The sequence below is a fragment of the Bombus impatiens genome, unplaced genomic scaffold, assembly GCF_000188095.3.
Source record: "Bombus impatiens unplaced genomic scaffold, BIMP_2.2 scf_0389, whole genome shotgun sequence".
NCBI classification, from domain to species: Eukaryota; Metazoa; Arthropoda; class Insecta; order Hymenoptera; family Apidae; genus Bombus; species Bombus impatiens.
The window spans coordinates 1846280-1868299 of NT_176808.1; the positions used below are offsets into that span (position 1 = coordinate 1846280).

The 22020-nt window shown below is 37.8% G+C and overlaps 1 protein-coding gene across 4 annotated transcripts in view; it reads left to right on the top strand.

The window, feature by feature from the left end:
• Positions 1 to 22020, top strand: part of LOC100745578 (neuronal acetylcholine receptor subunit alpha-7) — a 264880-nt gene that overhangs the window by 192769 nt on the left and 50091 nt on the right. Inside the window, exons 9-10 of one of the 4 annotated variants that reach the window (XM_024368087.2) lie at positions 588 to 674; positions 18851 to 18937. The exons of 1 other annotated variant lie outside the window; for it this stretch is intronic. In XM_024368087.2, coding sequence (XP_024223855.1) covers positions 588 to 674; positions 18851 to 18937 — 174 coding nt within the window. The remainder of the gene's footprint in view (positions 1 to 587; positions 675 to 18850; positions 18938 to 22020) is intronic. 2 more of the 4 variants (XM_033321037.1, XM_033321038.1) reach the window with 2 other exon arrangements.

Here is a 22020-nt window from a genome sequence, read left to right on the forward strand (position 1 = left end):
GAACATGAAGTACCAAGCTCGACCGGTAATAGAGAAAAATAGTAGTTTGAATTTTGTTTACCGCAAAATCCTCTATCGCTTCTATCAACTCGGAAAAAGAATAAAAGATAGAGAAAAATGAAATCCTATATTTTCCTAAATCGATTCGAAGCGGACGTATCGTCCTCCAAAGTCTAACAGCAACGTCGAACTTCTATCGTCAAAATTCAAGAATTCGATTCGGTAAACAAGCGGAATCCTCGCGTCCGGCAAACTCAACAGACTCGAGTATTCGTCGAAGCGCACCGATACGCGATACTCGTGCTCGCGCGTTGGAACGTTTTCGAAAGGTCAGAACGCTTCTGCGATGGATACCCGAAGGACCGAGAACCGTAAGCTTTCGAAGGCAAGCAACCGAACCGAACGACAATATTATCCAGAAATTTCTGGAAGAGGCGATCGTATCGTCTCGGTGTGTTCGTTGCACGACCTGGTTGCGCACGTGGATTCCTAGATGAAAATCGCAGAAACTCTTTACAGAAAGACAAAGAACTCATCTTGATATGTACGTTACGTGTTGTTTCTCTTTTTTTTCCCGACTATCGCAGGAGTGACCATTCTGCTGTCGCTGACAGTTTTCCTGAACCTCGTGGCAGAAAGCATGCCGACGACCTCGGACGCTGTCCCTCTAATAGGTACCTATGCTTATCATCACGATAGTTACGCAAGCGTGTGTTTGACAGTTTCTGTTATCTCCATGTTTCCATGTAAATATGTACACGTGCACCGTAATTGTGTCTGTCGTATCGAACCGTTCCTGTTCAGGAAGTAAGACCCGGAAGAAACGCGAGGGGAAAATCGCGTGGAACGGGTAAGAACCTCGAAGGTCGTTCAGACTGAGCGATTTTTGTCATTTTCATTGACCGGCGAATCCTCGAGATCCATTTTCGAGCAGCGAGAAAAGAAGTTCGTCCTTCCGATGGGCGGGCGGCAAAGTGGTTAACATCGACCGATGAAAATGGTCGAAACGTTCTCTAACATTGGACCCCGTTGAAGCAACTGCAGTTCTGCTGCGGGTGGACGAGATTACACGGTTGCCTTCGACCGAGAAACGGTTTTACTCGCCGCTCTAACGCGTCGTAATAGCGACTGCCCTGCTTGTTCTATGGATTTTCGTTCTCGGAATAATGTCTGTCGCGTCTTGTTATTTGATGAAAGGATATTTTAAGGATCAGAGTTCCGTAGTAACTTCCATCGAAACTTTACGGTTTGTTTTTCTATTAGGTCAGACGACGACGTTTAAAAGCGACGCGAAAGGTTGTGGAAATAATCCTCAGATGCTTTGGTATTTTAAAGTTAAAGATATTTTACAAAAGCATCTATTTCCAAGAAGACGATGGTTTGTTAATTTTTAGACAGAGTTCGACGCGTTTAAGTTATTCGTTGCGAAAGTGTCAATTTCCTTTCACGCAAAATGTAATTTTTCGGAAAAAGATCATCAAGCTGGACGTAAATATCTGTTTCCTTTTTAATTTCACGTTGCGTGATGGCACAAAAATTGAAATATTGAGATTTCCAAACGACCGAGTTCCGCAGATATCACCAGCAACAGTTGAAACATTAATCAAGCCTGACTCGTCTATATTTTACGCCCTTTTGACCGAGCGATTTCTCAAGCTGTGCCGTAGTAGGTTGCGGCAAGATTGCACTTCAGTTGGCGCCAATCTTTAAATTACTCGTCTGAGAATGAAATTCGTCGTCCAATTAAATCATATTTATCAGCGAAATATTATCGCAATTTTCACGATGTCTGACGATCAATGATAGACTCGTCTCGTCGTGAATATCCGTTTTAACTTCTTCCCGCACGGTTAACCGCCGCGAGGAATTTCAATTCTTACGAAAGTAGCCAAGCGAAACATCCTGGCTAACCGCGTGTTCCGGACCGCCGAACTTTCTGTACTTTTCCAACTGAAACGGAATAGAAAATCGTGCTATCATCGAAAGATGACCGTCCTACTCGGCTGTGAAACGTCCCAATGATTTGGAATGAAAATAACCGAGCGGGAAGAAAATGCTGAAATCGTGTCCTGCAAAATCGAGAGCAAATTTTGGTTCTACCTTGAGTTTGCAAAATGATGGAATACTGCAAAGATAAAGACAAACATGCGACATTTTTTCAATGAATTAGAAATTTGAAAATATTTCTTAAGTATAAACAAAGAGTTCGTATATGTCGTAAACCAAATATCTGAATAATATTATGAGATGTTGATCAATATTATTGCAAATGACAGTTCGCACGTGATGATGCATCAAAATACAGCATCGAATGTCGCTTAAAGTTATTTGTTTATTCGTTATTAAAATTGACGATGAAATAAAACAAACTTTAAAAGAAACTTCAGATTGAAATTCATCGAAGATGATTTTTATTTATGGTTGAGAATAATATCGTAGTAATGTATCATTTTATCGATATTAATTATTTAAAAATTGCTCGGTATTGTTGTCTCTTTCGTAACCAAAATATTTTAATTTCAAAGAAATGATAGATTAACGCGTATGTAGTTCGTGACCTGGAAATGTCAATAAAATCCAGCGAATACGAGGAATATTTTTCTTGGTCGTGTGTCTGGCTTTTCCTTTTTGATCAATCACCCTTGAAAAATTTTCATAGTGAATTATCGAAGAATATTTCTTCAAAATTTATTTCTCTTGAACCGTATTATAATAATCGATATTTATTATATAAAATATCATACATCATTCTTAAAATATAACTTAGTCTATATTGCTATTTAAGCAAACAATCGAAGTATACTAATAATATTTAACTTATCGAAGATTCCCCTTAATTTTCGTTCAATTAATCGCGTACCGTTGATCTCGTTCTAAATTTAATTACCAAAAAAACCAAACGTCATCATGCGATAAATCATGAAATAAAATGCCATGGTTATATGAACATACTTCCTCGAAGACAAAATTGCCAGTCCCCGTGTCATTGAGTCGTATCCCGTGCACGAGTCCCTGTACAAGTTTTAAGGGTCATTCAGGTAGTTGGGACGCGTCGTTTCGGAAGTTGTAACGCGTTTACGTCGAACAACTTTCCTCTCGTTGCTCGGTGCAAATCCTTTTTGCGGCCAGTCGGACACTGGCAATGTCTCGGACTGTTTTCTCCAACAGACAAGCACATGCACACACCGATTAGACAACGCGTGCGAACAACCGACTCGAAACGTTTTTCCACCGTTTAAAGCTTAATCTATTCGCGATGAAAACTGTATACATCAAATTTCCTGCACGTTGTAGTTCCACAGAGAACGCGCTAACGAAAGGGACGTTTGTTTCGCGTATTTTTATTTAAAGACAAAATAACTTTTTCGGGTGGTTTCGCTTTATGAATGGAGAGGTAAAAAGTGCAATTGAAAAATACCTGCAAGCACCTAATGAAAAAATAGTCGAAAGCCTTTCTGGTTACACGAATAATAATGAATATTTTTCTTGAAAGAAATATAATCCGAAAAGCATTATATTTTTTCAGCTTTTAATTTCTTTGTCGGATATATCAAACGAAAGCATTATCGTAAATTTCAGAACGAAAAGCGGAACAAGCAGGGAAATGTTGAAACAAAAATACGATCGTATGATTTCTTTCGCGTCGACTCTTCTCTTTCTCTGAACGTTCCTTCCTAAACCTCTTCTATAAGAATAACCCCATAGGCTTGTGTTACATCAATGTTTAGATTATTACCCCGTTCTATGACGTAACTTCATGACAAGTACCAAAAATCTTAGCTGCCTAAAAAGCTATCTATCTATAAAGATAATATAAACAATGACAAGTAATCGTACTTGGAACGATAGTACGCTATATTTTTAAACGGCGGGAAATTATTTTCGATAAAATTGTAACGATCATAATCGTATAACTGGCTTCAAAATTTAAAGAATTTTCCAATCGTCCTATATAAATAGTACATTTTTCTCGCATCGGATTTTATTAAAATTGAATAAATATCTCTCTCCTTTTCTACCCTCCTCGATATAGGTACAGTAATCGAAATTCTACCAACCGTTAAAAAAGATATATTTACATAGTTGAGAGCATTAATTTTTCCAATATCTTAGGCACCTGTATTATTGGTACTTGAGTTGTTCAACCCCCTTGAGAAACGTGCACGGTTCTATCGTCCCCCATTTCTTTGATGTATTGTATTAATTGTTCTTAAACTCGAACGAACGAGTTCGTGTGTTTAGAAGAATAAGTTAACTAACTTAATTGTCCCTGTGTCCCCGTGTCATACTTTAGAGAATTACTCGTAGCACCGAATTCCTAGGTATACTGCAAGGGTCAGTCAAATATTAACCGGACTGCGTGTAACATATCTCCACAGTCTCACGTATGAAAATTATATCGCATAGGAGTTCAAATAGGCGTATCTTAAAGACGTTTCAGCTCACGTGGTGATTTATTTATCCTTTCTTCGATAGTTAACAAAACTAACGAGAAAACAGTATCGTCTTTCGTTGCATAACGCATAATTATTATTCGAGAGCGCGAAACCTGCTGAAATTTTGCATAGGTTGCGGCTACAGTTTGGGGATGAAACGTTATCAGGAACCCAAGTGTTTGCGTGGCATAAATCGTTTTCTAGTGGACTCGAATACGTTCAAAATACACCGCATCCGCTACGTCCCAAGACAAGCGTAACGCTAGCAAACATTGGAGCTGCTCGGCGACTGATCGAACATGTTCGACGCATAGCAATCGACGAAATTTGCTCGGAAGTTAATATTAGTCGTGGAAGAGTGGTCTCTATCGTTCGAAACGAGTTCAAGTTCCGCAAGATCACGACCACCTAAAGAGCAGTTAGGAGGTCAACTTTTCAACAGCAACGAAGTAGTAGAGCAATTCCTGTGCGATTGGCTTCTAACCCAGCCCTCCATTCCCTAGGAAACTGGAATGGAAAAATGATGAAACCAACGGCAAAAGTATATAGAGAGAAACGGAACGTAGATAGAAAAATAAGTCAATTATTCTTTTTGAAACAAAACATTTGACTGAAATATAAAGTTAGAAACAAAGTTCGGTTTATATTTAACTGACCCTCGTACATTGCTGTTAATTGCCTGTTGAAAGGTCCTATAGTTTGCCCATAGCCTGCCGTTTCACCCCTTGGGGGTTTAGCAAGGGATATTCCATCAGTTTATCGGAAAGCCCGTGCAAACAGTAAGTTCAATTTCATGGGCTGATACGCTCTACTTCCTTTCTAACGCGATCGGATGTTGTTTCAATTTTTCGCGTAGAAGATACGTCTAGCGATTCCATGTTGAGTTAACGTTTCAGCTCCTTTGCTTTCAACGAAACCAACGGCAAGTGCAACGCAAGTCCATACGCGTGACTTGATCTTAATTCGAACTTGACATCGCAAATGTTTATCTAATGTTACTTCTGCTAATTGATATTAATAATTGAAATTTCTAACTAATATACTAAAGAGTTTTGGTTAGTCACGGAAGAAAAAATTTCGTCAAAAATGAGAAATCTGAAATAAAAAATATTTTCACGGCTTGTAGCAGAATAATACGGCTTCTGATATTACTGTAACAGGGTTTTTCTAAAAGAGCTGATAAAGTGAGAACTTTTTTGCGGCGATAAAAGAAAATGTATTCGTAGGAAAAATTAAAAATTTGTTTCCATAAGCCTCGCCTGAACGACCTTCGTGATGCGCCTTTTAAGATGAAATCGTATGCATAACGTAGAGGAGTAATTTATTTGCTGCTCAAAGCTACAGCCTGTAAGTTGAATAACGTGTAGACACTTCTGAAAGATTAGCAAAGTTTAAAGAGTTTAATTATCAAGAAATAATTCCGGTAATAATTAGCTCTACCGCTTTACTGTGAAGAAATGAATTAAAATAGATTTTCCAAGCTAACTTGGCGATACTTGCTCGCAGCATTATGGAATTATTTTAAATATTGGAAATGTTTTTATCATGTAATCACATCGAGCGTAATTAAATTATTAACAATCATCGATTCTTCGTTTCAGTGCAGTAAATCGACGAGAAAAAGCCGAATGTTTTATTGTATTCACAAACAGAACGATCGTTATCGGGAGCAATTTATTATCCTTCGTGCAACAAGTATTCCCTTAAAAAATTTACCTTTGAATAATATTTCGCGCTCATCGCAGCGGAGAATTTCCATGCGACTACTAATCAACCTATAAATGAGCCACGAAAAACTAAGGAACCTCGTTATCTTCTACTATGCGCCGATTAAGGGAAGTATGTGACAGAAAGCGACTCGCGAATCGATCGATCTCCACGTTACTTGGCTTGTTCCTCATCTGTCCGTCCGCGACAACAATCACTCAGCGGGATAACTGCAGAGAAACAGCGGAGGAAGAAGAAGAGGAACGTTAGACAGAGATCAAGGGTCCTGCTCGTTTGAAAGTGACGGCCAACGAAAAAGAAGAAATGGTTGAGGAAAATTTAATTAGAACTTAAGTGGTAGGGTAGAAGAATATGCGGGACGTACCACGAAACCGTAGCCCAAAAAAAGGTCAGTCCATGGCAAATTCGTTTACGGTTTCTTTATTTTCAACGACAGTCATTTTCCTGCCAGCGGCATAGTCAGTCGCCTTTTTTCACGATCCGTCTGTGGTCGTCCTCCCTGCACAGCCCGTCGCGTGTTCGTTTTCTTTCTCGATTTTTCTCTTGGTCGTATCAACCACCAGGGAAACCAGCGACCGCGAATGCGGCCATGCTTCTGAAAATTGCTCCCAGCTGACTGAGAGCAACGACATCCCGTCCCGACGACGAACTTTCTTTCCCAGGCAATTAGCGACGCGCGTGCCGCGAAATTAGTTCCTAACGAGCAATCGACAGAATCCCCAGGTTTTTCGAAGCTGTTGATCGAGAAGAGGGAAATTTCCGTAATGATTGTTAACGAGCATCGAATTCACTAGCAATTAGAGTCTTGCTGATTTATTCGAGTGTCCAAGGTGGGGACGAGTTGTTCTGTCACAGAGATGGTAAATAGTTTGTTCGTCGACGGATGCTGTTGGGAAAAGATTCAGCTACTCGTCGAGTTAGCAACATCGCGATCGAAGGATTATCGAATGAAAGGTATTTAATGGCAATCGTCTTTGAAGATTATTCGTTGCACTTTCTTAGGTCTGTCGTGAGTGTAGAGATTAGAATCCCTAGAATCATTTTCACTCTAACTTATAATATTGGTTTCATTAATCAAGTAATATCTTTATGGTGAATTGTAAAAGTGTTTCATCTCTGTCTCCTGAAGCAGACACGTAAGTTGTCATAGTTTTGTTAAAATATTATATTTACGTAAAACAGTATCAGCTATCGTTTCGATACTCTGCGTCGTTTCCAAAGCCACCAACGAAACTTCATTTCCTACTAATTGCTCTGTTTAATTCATCGATTTCCATCAAATCCTTCGTCCATTTCTTTACAAAATCAATTTCCATTTATTCGGAAAAGGGAAGGAAGCAATAAAATAAGAAGACATGGTATTAATTTTAACGTCGCTAGAGGAATTTTCCTAATTAAAAAAGAAAAAACCCACGGTTGGTCAGTCCTCGCCAAAATCACATCCAAAGTATAATGACGTGGCATTTCCATTACGATTGAAATTTTCCTGGCTCGACAGGCAAGTGTTACGCTACATACGACCAAGGTTCAACGGTCTCTTTGGTCCCTATTATTCGGCAATCACATGCCATTATTTTCCGCAATCGACGTTGGTCCCGGCTGGAACAACAAGCCGCAGTCGCATCGCGACATTTGGAATGGCAAAATGGAAATAAATCGAGACAGGATTTCCGATAACTGCATCCACGGTGTCGCGTTACGATAAACAGAATCGTCGATTTTTCAACAGAAAACGACAGTCCAAGTGGACTTCTCGGCCGTTGCTTCAAAGGAACGAATAATTTCTCGATTATCGTTATGGCAGCTGTCCCAGGCAATTAATGTTATCCCGCAGAAATATCCCGTTCGCGTACCTGTTATCGGAAAACGAAATCTTCTTCGGTGAAACGTTCAGAAAAATGGTTGGTAAGGGAATCGATTTCCTGTTGGATGTTTTTCTCTGATTTTCTCCATTTTTCTTTGTGCTGCTTCCTCCTCCTTTCTCTTTTTTTCTGTTTTCCATGCTGTCTCTTTTTTTCCTATCTTGTGCCCAGTCACCTTCAATACCTCGCAGCCAAATCGAGAATCCATTCTGTTAGTCCTCAACGTGCCTTTCAGTGGCGTTTTCAAAGGTAGATCACTTTAACGAGAATAAGTAACAAAGCCAATTTCGAAAACTGCATCGAGAACGTCGAGAAACTAATTAACTTCCTTTCTCGTGTTCCTGCTTTTAAGCGTGACATTCGTATCGCTTCCCCATTCGGAAGGCCATATTTTTCCAACTCCAAACAAATTTTTCGTCAAAATCGTCAGCTCGAGCTGACGTCGAACGTGCTAACGATCGCGTAGAAGCGAAATTGCTCGAAATTCGTGGCTCGAATCTCTTGTCAGTTTCGTCGGTTACCGGCATTCGATCGGTCATAGTGTGGAAGTGGAGCGACGCGAAAAATTCGTAATCACTCGCCGCATCGTTTATCTCCTCTGTGCGCAACATTCCATTTACTTCTTACGGCGATCCATTTATTAATTCGACACCGGTGGTCGACCCAGTTCTCCGCTTAAACGCGAAAGCCCGATGGAATAATGCATAAATGCCGGCAAGAAAATGGCGTCAGGTGGAAAAAGCTGATACACGAGCGACTGGCCCGGGACGCCTTTACGCTGATATTTTTTTGAGCGGCTTGAACAAGCGGCTCGATCAACGACACGCCATGCAAATTTATGCGAAAACTTGCTGCTAGCGTAGAACAGTCGACTCGGAAGGTAGGCCATCAGCAGCGAGCTTTTACGCGAACCTTGATAGCGAACCTTTATCGTGTATACTTGCGTATGCATCAGCCTGCTGCGTGACACTCGTAGTGCACAATATTATATTTATGCCAATAAGTTGACTTTTTTTCCAATTCTAAATGATTTTTTGTCTCGCCAGGAAAGTGGAGGAGAAAAACTATTCAATATTATATATTAAATTATCAGAGTAAAGTATATAGATATATACGTACTAGTTTTATCTTTCCTGATTCGCTAACTCGTTAATAGTCGAAGCATCGTAAATGCATATTTTGAGTAACCCGGATTCTCAGCTCTGATATATTAATTTGAAAAGAAAAGAATCTTGCTTTGTATAGGTACCTTATTTCGTTGCTTAAAACGTTTTGTATCTTCTTTGATCTTCCTCATCTTCTGGAAACGTTTCTACTTCAGAGCAGAACTTTTCTGTTTCAACACTATCAATTTCTTCCATTAGATACTTTTTTTTTTTTCTTTTTCTCTCTTCCCTCTAAAATTAATTACACATTTTTTACGGCATATTTCGTTGCTGAATACCGACGACACGTTTGAAAATTTCCATCAGCAATTACATTTTTACTTGAAGTTTTAGTTGAAACTTTAATGGACGAACGAGTGGAACTATGCGGATTGAAACTGGAGCAATTAACCACTGTATGATACCATATGAAATGAATCGAACAAAGAGCATCTTTTTACCTAATGGTCTTATCGCGATCGTTTCAGTTACACGTTCCTTCGTTAATCTTTCTTTTGTTTCATTAAGTGCGCTTTTTATCAATAATCCTCTTGTAGCCCTTTAACAAGGAACTAAACAAGCAAATAGATGCTCGTGTCGCGAAGAAACGATTGTAAGATACCGTACAGCTGACAATTATGAAAATAACAGACATATTGCCTGTTACTAAGTACCACTAATGCTAACTACCTTTCTGTACGTTTCTGCACTTTTAAATTCTACATTTCTCAAATGCGCAGACATCTACAGTCTAATAAGGAGAATAGCAGTGCATAAGGCAAACTTTTATAAAATTGTTTTTAAGCACAAAATATAGGAAGAAAGACTATTGTAATATCACATTGACGATCTTCGTTTGACGATTTTTATTTCAAAATTCATTTCAATTTTAAGGTATGTCTTTAATCCGACACAGAAACGTCATATGAATATCCGAAGTTCTCTGATTTTTCCGCTTACTTGATTCGACCAACTCTTCTTATATGTGTGTACACTGTATACACTGTTTACGTAATGTTCAACATTAGAAATTTCAATTTCCATCGTTGTTCAGGGCCCACGATATTGAATCTGGAGATTCGAGCCGGACGCACCGACATCGACCGATAGAAAAACTTTTCGAAATATCGGAAATGCTACGGTACAAGCGTCTGCGAATGAAACGCGACCAAACCATAAAGATTTATCTGTAATAAAACAGAACTCGAAGCTGCAGTTGACACGACTTTCGCATCTTTATGCGGAGAAATAAATTCACAAAATTTTTTAAATAGCAAGAGACCTCGTTTTCTTAATTCAATTAGGAAAATAACGTACGTTTGTATATCGTGTAATTTTGCTTCTTTTACCGACTACATTTCATTTGTACCTTTTTCGTTGTTTTCTACGATCGCATTTAAATCGTTGATTGTACGAGAAAGGAATAATTTTGTAAGTAGAGGAGTAATTTTACGAAAAATTTAACCCTCCGCGCGGTCCTTTTACATCGATATAATTGAACACAATTACATTTCAGTGGACGTACTCGATGCAGTTTAAACGTAATTAGAAAATCGAGTTCTTAATCGTCAGGAGTTCGAGCACAAAATTGAAGAGATTAAATTTCGCGACCATTAACGAGCGGTAACCAGAAGAAATTTACTTCGAGCGAAAGGCCGAGACGCGAAGTTCCTTCGACGAAAGTATTACAGTCCGTCGCGTCGTTCGAGGAAAATGTCCGAGGGAGTTGCTGCTGCCTTTCGCAGGTCTATTCACATGGAAGTTATTTGCTTATTTCTTGCAGAACAGTTGAACGACACAAGGTTGGGAAACTTATTCGGATCCATCGACTGCGATGCTCGATGCTTCCGACTTTTCATTCTTTTTATAACAAGAGATTGAATTATTTCGCATTGCAGATTGTTGAAAAATTTCATGTTTAGAAATCGATAAAGTTGTTTTTCCCAAACAACTACGGAATATAATTAATTTGTCGAAAATATTATTAATCACTCCAGGAAATAATAGCACACATATATATATATATTTAGGATCTATACGAGAAACTAGAAAATGAGTTATAAATAACAAGCAACAATTGCGGTAGTAAATTGGAAAAGTAAATACAAAAACTGGTTGACAATGTTCACACTTAAGACAAATTCGAATTTGTTTTAAGCGTGTCCGATACGAGGGAAACATTTTTATAGTTCGACTTGAAAGAAGTTGACACGAATAATCCGCATTCCTATAATCGTTCAAAAATAACAAGACAAATTCAAACAAACAATGTTGTAGCTGTAAATTAACCTTAAATAGTCGCCATCTGTAGCTAGGGTAGCTGTGCCTATGTATGTCACGTATGCTGACAGCAGTTTCAACAATCGAGTTCAAAGTTCAATATCGAAAACGCCTTATCAGAACTCGTAGTTTCCCACTGGGAGGTAAACATATCCGCGGAGCGAGACTACCCAAAGTTCAAGACGAGTTTTCGTCGTCGTGTAACTGTTCTTTCTCTGCGGCAGGATGTGTAAATCCCCATTCGAATTTCTGAACAGGTCGCCAAGTAGTTTCTGCGCCAGTTCGTGCATACGTCTAACGCGACGTATGGCGCATGTCAAGTTCAGAACTGCTGACAAGGTTATATTTAGATTGAAACAAACCCTTAGAGCATGCTTCCGGACGGCCAAGCAATTCTAGAACTCCCGGGACTCCTGAATTCTAGGATTCTTTAAGAGTATAAACTTCGCATCCTATTAAATTATACTACATTTTCATCCGACTACACTGATACCATGAACCCTGAGACACCCTGTGCATTTTCATCGCTATTCTCCATTTGGTATTTGAACTATTTTCTGCGTCAAGTCGAGATAACGAGTTTGAAGTCTCCACAAATTGCATTCCTCCGATCGTAAATCCTCGGTTCTTTTTTAATCAACTATTTTCTTATCTTTCCCGTAATCCGGTCGCTATTTAATGCTGCCCTAACTCGTAGTCGATTTCAAAGCGTTCCTGGATAGTTGCAGAAGCACCCAGCGATAACAGTCGTTTGCGAACTGCAAATAACGTTCGCCGAATCGATTCTAACGACCCTGGCCGCAGGCGTGTCTAGTTGATACGTGAGAACTACGTTCCTCCTTTAAACGCTATATTTCCGACGAAGGAGCAGCGTTCGATTCCCTGTTTTGATGAAACCCTCGATGTAGTAGAATGTCGTTTAAACGTTTCCATTTAGATGTTCCATAACGGGGCCATTCTTCGAAGCGAAGGATGTGTTCTCTGACCTCTCTAATTTGAATTGAAGATGACGTACAAGTACCCACTTCAATTATACGTGCTCTGCAACCGAGATGCTCTACTATAAGGATTAGGGATAACAAAGAAGAGCTAGAGGTAGACAAGCGATTAAGAAAATGTCAAAGTTCCGCAACCGTAATTAATAGCTTAATTTCTCTTAATTATCGTTTCAAACGGGTAACAGACTATTTCAGGTTATTACCGACTCTGGACAACTGTACGTGACAACGGCTTGCTCGTAAACATTATACGTATTTCACTGAGACTCTCGAAACGAACTGCGTTTCGAGTAACATTCGACGCGATACGCTCGATTGCACGCGCCAACTTGCCAACTTTCTGATTAGGTAATGGATGCGGTTAGCAGAAGTTTGGAATGAACTTGAAATTAATCACGTGCATAAGCATGCGTGAGAGCTTTTCTAATTACTCAGCCATTCCAGATACCCGCGAAACCTATTTCTTTGTCATTTCCATTCGGAACCACGTGTTTATCAGTCGAAGACATTCTACACGCCTGTCCCCAACTTTCCTGTGTTTCAATTTATAAGCAAATGGTAGGAGGCTATGTTGAACAAACCTTCAAACAGCTGATTATAATTGGTGTTGATACAAAGTTCGTTTCGCTATTTAGGGAGGAAATATTTAGATTTCGTTGGTTAAACGACGAAAGGAAAATATTCCAATTTAAGTTGCATTTATGAAAAGGAAATATCGGATTTAGGAAAAGGAAATATCGTATATTATAGTTTCGATTATCAAACTTTAGAGCATAGGTGGGTCAGTTTTCAGATTGAATGTAGTTCTTTGTCGACGTTCTGATCAAGTTTGACTCGAAGAAACTTATTCTTCGGAACTGCGTTTCGGTAGAACGCAGCGAAATCATGTTTCGCCACAACTCTGATTGTTGCCTAGCATAATAATCCGCAAACGTTCCACAGGCGATGAAAATATTTCAGCCACCGTGGATTACATTGGCGAATTCGATTTTACCGAATGGCGAGTATTTTATTGCATTTTACAGCGGCCATGCTTCATGACACCAGGGACCGGTGTCACGTATAAATTTAAATTCCATCGACGTAATGTCCACGGTTATATAAATCGCGGTATACGGCGCAACGCCGCTTCAAAAAATCATAATAATCGTAAATTTAATTCTCAGCGTCTACGCGCGTGCACACACACACGATTTAATATTTTTCTCACATTGGTTTTCAATCGCACGAAGCAACCAGAAACGCGATCTCGAGTCGCAGATCGTAGCAGGTAAATCGCAAAGCAACAAGAAACGAAGATAAGAAACAGAGAGAAAAATATAGGATGTTTCAGAACCATAGACCGATCAACTAGGAAATGCTAGAGGATGACAGAAACATACCTGTCTGTGAAATATATTTATTTTGCTTTCCAATAACGAAGCTTTGAAGATACAGGTTTTGAGTGCCTGCTGATAACCGATCAGCCATGCAGGCACTCTATTTCTTTGGTTGCGTCCATAAGAATATAAATCTGCATAAACATTCGCAGTTTATCAATGACGTTAGGTACATACTTTGGAATTCAAATGCGACAACGAAAGTACATTCTTCGATGTATAACTGATTGAACATCAGCAGGTGCAAGAAACCTGCGTCTTTACAGCTTCGTAACTAAATAATAAGACAAGACGAGGTACGAAAGCTGTTTCTTTTGCCATCTTCTACCATCTCCTGCTTGACTGGTCTGTAGTTCTGAAACACCCTGTATAAGACACCTGATCAATCGTACTAATATCTGAACAAGAAGGGAATAACGAACGCCAGCTCGGGGAATGTTCGTTTGTCTGCGATACTTGAAGAGTCGTTGAAGGTACAGCTATAATGCAAGTTGTAAGCTGAAAGGAAGCAGAGATTAGCTGAAACGATTTCGCTGGCCGTTCTGTACCAGTTTTCGTTGGGAGACGGTGTAATTGAATTAATAAAACGACGCTTAGGATTACTCTAGCACGAGTGCACAATCACACGGATGGATTCTTTCAAGCCTCTTGCACAGCTCTCGATGTACTTATTTAACTCTCGAGTCACGTTTAATGCGATGAATCGTCATTTTTCATCTCGTCCAAGAAACTTCGTCGAGACACATTCGCGGTACCCGATGAAAAATTGAAACATCTTCGGATCAATGGAAACGGCACTGAATCGCTTTAATCATCAGCCGTACGATAATCGCGATGTATCAACGGAATCAGAACTGTTTAATCAGTTTACGTGTTAACCGATTCGGTATTTATTCGGTGGCGATCGGTGCAATTGCAACACAAAGCATTGTTTGATTAAATTATATCGAGGGATAGTTTCGAACCTGGCAGGTATCATCACGCGTGGGTTCGGGAATTTGCGGAAACATCGATTCATTGCGTTATTGATAAAAGCGGTTTGATTCGGATTCGGTTACTCGACTATTCCAAAGCCGAATTTACGCTGTTTCGTTTTGGAGGAACACGGCGGATGAACGCAGCTTTCATCAGTCGTGTTCCTCCAAAGTGAAACGGTGTGAATTCGGCTTAAGTTATGAGAGACAATTTAAATACTATTACGATCTGTGCAAAGTTAATAATAATTTATATAATTAAATGTATAAATTACCATATAATACAACGTTTTTCCTTACCTTCGTTATTGAAGAAATAACTAATCGCTACATCGAATCTTGCAAAATTATCTTATAAAAGGGAAATAAACGCGCAGCACAAGAATTTAGCAAAATATTTCGTTTCTTTTCACGAAGCTAATTTTCGAAACTGAGGAATCCTTTCGTTTGAGAAGTACTTCTTGCGAATACACCGCACGCATCATCTAATTACCGAGCTCAGAATGAAAATACCCCTTTCCCGTCTCTCAACGTTCTTTTCCTTTCCTTTCTTCGTTCCTAACTTTTAACGATAACCGTGGCTACTATTCGAACTTCGTACACGTATCTACAGGCCACTCTATTCTCTTTACCTGTGATTTCTTTAACGTAGCAAATATAGGAAACACTTTTCGAGATAGATCTATAATCGTAGATTGTTCCGAAGGCGCAGCTGTTATCTTTCCGTTATTAAAATTTTTGTAGAAGTTAAAGAATTTATAAAAAAATGTATATTTTATTGTGTTTTGAACAAACGAAAGTAATATTACATTAAAGAGAAATACGAGACCTTTATGTAAAGCTATCCGACGCGATCTCCATTGAATTTCATTGCAAAATCGAAACACAAAACAAATACATATCTACTAAAACGAGATGGCACTGTGTAATTACCTGCAATGTTGACTCTCTTTATTCGATCAAAATGTATAATTTGCTGTTCGTTCCCATTCTTGTTTTCCATACCAATTACGTCTTCAGCACGGTAGACGTTACAAAGAAATTTATATCACTACCTGCACGCGTTGTAACAAAACGTTATCTGACACGCAACATCAAACAACCAAAATAATACGTATTGATACTCTCGGATGAAAGACCACTGTGCACATAAAAATAAATCAAAAATAAGGAACACGATTATTCCGCAAAAATTATTTGCAAAAATTGAGCTAAGCATTCATCGAAATCGTATTTATTTGATTTGTTAAGATTCAGATAAGTAGACGTTATTTCGTGTCGCATTTTTCAATATTCAGATATCTCACAAAGCTCTATATTTATTTAAAAATTTCAGTAAAGCTTCATAAGCACACAAAATTAACGTCGACTGAGCAGCAAATAAAAACACTTTGCCCTGTAATAACATCTCGATATTTCCAACTAAGTTGTAAATCCCGTAGCAGTCGCAAATAAGCCAACGTTTTTCCGTCGATGTCGTCAACGATATTTCCTGGAATGGAGTTTACATTGGATAACGGGCATCTACATCGTCGATTCAAAGCTTCCAGTTTCAGTGAGTTTGTTAATCTGAGCAAAAATATCTATCGATAAATCGATGCCCGATGGAAAACCGACGGACCGAAACCTGTTATCTCGAATGACAGTTTGTTTTTCAGAAACTTCTGAACGACAAAACTTGTCCAATAGACGAACGCTTGCGCTGTTTCAAGAGGCGAGAAGTACTTCCCGTTGATAACAATCGTGAAACTGGACTTTGATTCCTTTATTTTGTCGCCCTCTTCCTATTCCTTTCATTCCACTCTCTCTTCATTTGATAGTCACATATTATCTTTTCTTTGCCAGAACATTTTCGTTTACCGGCATATCGTAGCTAGTTTTTATCTTTTCATAAATATGCATTGTTATTATCCTTTATCATTGTGTCAGCAACATAACGTTACCTCTTACATCTAACATTTTTATTTTTCCTGCCATTTTGCGCTCCCATTTCTTTCCCCTATTCATTATTCAACTGCCTCCCTTTTTATAAAAAAAATACCATTTATTCTCTTTTCTTCCTTCATCTACTCCATCATTCCTTGTCTTCAACATTTCTTTCTCCCCCTCTGAGTTCGGTATTTCAAGACGTTAAATTTAGCGTAAACGCGAAGTCTGGGCAAGAAATTAAGCGGAGTGTTGATATCAAGAGTGGATTTATCGATGCGCTCATAAAAAATACTTTCGTGCTGTTCCCAACGCTTGATATTAACGCTTTTTGTACAGTATAAAATGCAGAAGTTTGAATGAAAATAGGAGCCGACGGCTGAGTAGGGAAACAATACAGCGCGTTTTCGCGCTGGAAAAAGCCGACGATTTTTCTGCTGTTTCGCGGACCGCCCCAATCCACTACCGATGTAAATGCACCATTAATTTTACACCGTACGGAACAAAGAATTGTAAAACAGTCACTGCTCGAATCACCCCTTTATTTACTACGATTAAATAGAAATTCTCTGATACCATTAGAATTTATAATTATGCCGTTTTCGCGACACTTCGAACGTTTCATACACAAAAGAAATTGCAAAATGATGCTTACTCTATTCATACATAATCTTTATAGCAATAAATTCGTTCTATTGGCCACCATTTTTTAACTTAAACGAATAATAATTCAAGAAGTGGAACGTGTAAAGGACTGATGTAAAATTCTAGAACAAAGTAAAATTATTCGACTAATACAAAATATAAAAAATAAAACTATTTCAATTTCATTGTTTATAATACATATTTTTATTTCTGATTCCATCGAAGCTCCTATTTGCATTCGAATGTTTTTGCAACTACAATACTCAACAAATCTTACATGAAATATGTAAAATATTTTTATACATATCACGCAGTTCCACGTAAATAACTTTTTCTCGAGACGAGCAGATTTCGATCTATCACTTTTTTTCGATCATTATTTTTCAAGGAGGAAGGGAGAAACGGAAGAAAGCTCCGCCGTGGCAATATCTTCTTGCTGATAAAAATGTCACCGTGCAAATCACCGTGGCCACTGTTCGAGTTCACCCTGTTGCATAACCTTCCTCGCTAGCTACCCGCGTTATTTATTATTTAATCCATTCCTCCCGCGGGACTCGATAAACAGCGGCTGTTCCTCCGCAATAAAACTCCTACGATACTACCGTTAGACGAACTCTATTTCCGGCTACGATTCTTCTTCGTAAAATATCGGTCGGTGTTGTGTTTTTTTCATTTGTTTTGTAAATAAAATTTTCTAGACTATTCTTTATCGTCAAAGATACTGAGTTCTTGTTATGTAACTCAGCAATGTACATTTTAAAATGTATGATACATGTATGACAGATCGATATGCAAGGACAGAAAGTATTTCTTTTCCTTTGATCAGGATTACGAATAATACGTACATAATAATAGATCAAAAGAGATAAATTTTCATTGGCTTGGTTTATAGAATATCAAAGAATTATTTCTTGCAGAAAGCTACAACTAAACGGCTATTGTATAATACTTTAATATTCCCCGAGCTGGTTAGTAGTATAACTGAGATACACGATTTCCAACTCGTGCATGCGTGAACATTGCACAACCGAAATCACCAACACTTTGTCAACAAAACATCAAATAAACAAAATATATTTCAGAAAAGTTTCAAGTTTCAAGAAAGAGCGAATCCCTGAAATTTATCTAAAGAAATTATATTCCAATTCCTTATAAAAGAGAGAACTACGAACGATGTATCTTATAAAAGTAATATTACTATTTCAAAGCTCCTTCTAGTAATCCTCTTTCGACCTTAAGTATCAGTTTAAGATCAAGTAAGTTTCTGGACGGAGGACAAACACTGCGAGTTTGGCTGTTTTAAAGCTGGGGATTCGCTTGAATCTTGATCCTCGAATTGTCGGTGATCTGGACGATCAGCGGATAGAATCAAGGGACGACGCTCGTGCCAATGGATGAGCACGATCGTCGGTTTACTTGCTTCGAACGCGAATACGAAATGGATCATTGAACAAGCTGGGCTCTACGACTGTTTCAGGAGTGACCATCTTGTTATCGCTGACGGTGTTCCTGAATCTCGTCGCCGAGACCCTGCCCCAGGTCTCCGACGCTATACCACTGTTAGGTACATTGAGTTTCTACAAACAAACGAGTGCCAGTGTGGATCTCTATTGTTGAGAATGGACGTACCCTTTTTTTTTTTATTTGATTCCCTTTATTTTGTGTTTAGTGTGTAATGAAATTTTCATTGGAGACTTTCTTTACATAAAATTAGTTCACACACGGTATAAAACCATACAAAAAAATAAAAAGAAATAAAGAACAACATTTTTTTATTTCCTTTTTTTTTACCTCTTTCTGGTTCTATCCTGAACTAATTTTATAATTTCATGTTAGATAGAGTATGTCTATTGAAGGGTGTTTTTAGCGCTTTTCTCTTGTTTAATGGGATTATTGTGTATCTCCCATTTTAACAATAAACAGTATTCAAAATACAATCATTGGGGGTCTAATAGCCTTAAATGAAACGGTGCACTCAATATCTGGATTTCTTTGGAATATATTTATGACAACCGGCAGTTATATTTTTTGCTTTGATTATTTGCAATATCATAACAGGTATAAATATAGTCGAAATTTTTATAAAATGCCATGTTATGTTGCAACCATATATTGTTTGCAAAACAAAAAGGCATAACAAAATCATATGAGGAAATATTCATAAATAATTATCATTCTTTGAAGAACAACGCACTTTTTTAATGAATGTCAACTGATTATTCTTTCATATGATTCTTTCTAAAACTGACTATAGTTTATGTGTAAAAAGCAAAAACAAAATCTGTCGGAACAAGCCAAACCAGTAACAATAAAAAAGCAATATTGTTAGACTGGAATAATCAACAACTAATAAACTGCAAGTTCTATTTAAGAAGAAAAATAAAAGGAGAAATTAACATTAATATATGTCATAACAATATATTATGCAAGAAAAAATGTAATATTATTCTCATAAAAACAGTACGATTCTTTGCGGTATTTATTATATCTAACCGAGAATATAACTTAAAACACGAACTAACCTTGAACAGTAATACAAATTTTCTAACATTTCACTATTCAAGTTAAATTATATAAATCCCAACATAAATTAAAATACTAAATTATAACGATTAAAACTTAATTTAATTCTTTTGATAATGTATCATTCAACCCAAAATTACCGTAACTTTGTTAGTAGCACATACTTTTCTATTATACATAACCTCAATTATGTCCAATATGAAAACGATATCACTACAAAATTCTCAATTTCTTACCTTCTCTCCAGCAACGTAGAGACGTTGAAGGAAATCTCTTTTCTCCAGTTTCTTCCATCTTATAATTCGGAAACTTTCGCGGCACCTTTCCTGAATTTAATTGAATAAGTTCATGTCTCGAACAGAATGATTCGACGTTTGCCTGTATATACTTACCAAAATTCCACTAACCCGGACACATTCCTGTACGTGCACCTGGTTTCATCGCGTTCTTTTTTCGCCAAGCCATTCACGTTCACAGACCCACAGATAACAACAATCCGATTAGTTTCATCTGAGTCGCGACAAGCTCGTACTACTTGCTGCATCGTTTCATCGTTTTCTTCCATGTTCGTGGCGCTGTAAAAAGTTTTTTAATTTAAATCCGCCTGTGGCACTGCGCGTGCTCAAACTGCGTTTCAAGAACTCGATATATCGGTATTTCGAGATTTTGTTAGTCGATCAGATTACGTTATTTTATTAACCCAAAGCCATAAATAGTGAACCGTTCTTTTCTTAGCATTTCGTGATTTATTTTCTATTTACAATTGTTATAATTTCATCTTTCGTTTTAGTTTGGTAAGATGAATTAGAGCACACGTGTATACCCAGTGCAAGTTCGTGAAACTCGCGAGTTCATAACGGGTACACTATCGTTTCGTTTTATGTTCACGTGTTGATGAAATTCTTGTTTTATTACTACTTTTTCTCTACTATTCGTCGCACGACAAGATGAACACGAGTCGGTTAACCGCAGGAGTTTGCTGTAGTAAATCGATAATCGAGTAAGTAGATATAAATAATTTTAGAGCACTTATTTACAGAAAGTATTTGGTAATGAGATCAGAGATTATCGAATATCGATTAAATTTTAAATATAATTTCGTCGGAATATATAGCACAATATTTTAAGTAAAGTAACCTAAATAGATGCAATAGATATAATAAACTAGAAATTGATTATTTTCTGAAACCTTCAGATATTATTTCAGGTTGATGTTTGATATGAATCCATACTAGAACATATATATATATATAAATATATATATATATTAAATATATAAATAATATATAAATAAATATATATATATTTATATATATATTTATATATTTATATATATATTTATATATATATATATATTTATAAATATAATACGACGGATCGATTTATATTAACCTCTTGGGTAATACCTAATTTTAGATACTTTTTCTTTTGTAAATAATAATCAACTTTTATCTGAAATACCTCGGTATATTATAAAATTCATAGTTTCTTTCGTATCCCTCATTTGAACGACTTTCGCGCAGGTTTTAAGAGATCTCTCAAGTTGCATATAATTGTATATATACGGCGTGATCCGAAGTATCGACACTATCTAGAAAACTTCCGAGATCAAACGTAAGAGAAGCGCAAAACATCGATGGAGGAAATTCGATTATTTGCGTATGACGAATGGAAACAAGTCTATTGAAACTATCGAGAATGCTCGTCAATCTTTCGTTCGAGACGCTCAACTTGTTACGTATTACACCGAAACTCTATCCCAGTGCAGAAACGCGCGATCGCGTCGAATTTCGACGTCTGTCGGTTCGCGTGACCCAACCGTATATATTCTTTTCTTCTTTTTTTTTTCTCTCGATCAGACCATCCATTTAGGCTTTTATCGGCGATCGAGGTAAATTAAAATACTCCGGTGCTTGTTCGACTTGATGTCAGGGCCTGTCTTTGTTCCGCTGTCGAATCTCGTTCCTGATTCCGAGGGTAGATGCGTCTATGCCGAAGAAATCGGCGTTTCCTTCGTCGTGGATGACACCGGCGATATTGGAACGCGGAAAATTAATTAAAAGGGAGTCAGAACAGGCTGAAGGCACACTGAAAGTGGTGAAAAGGAAGCGGGGCAATTTATCT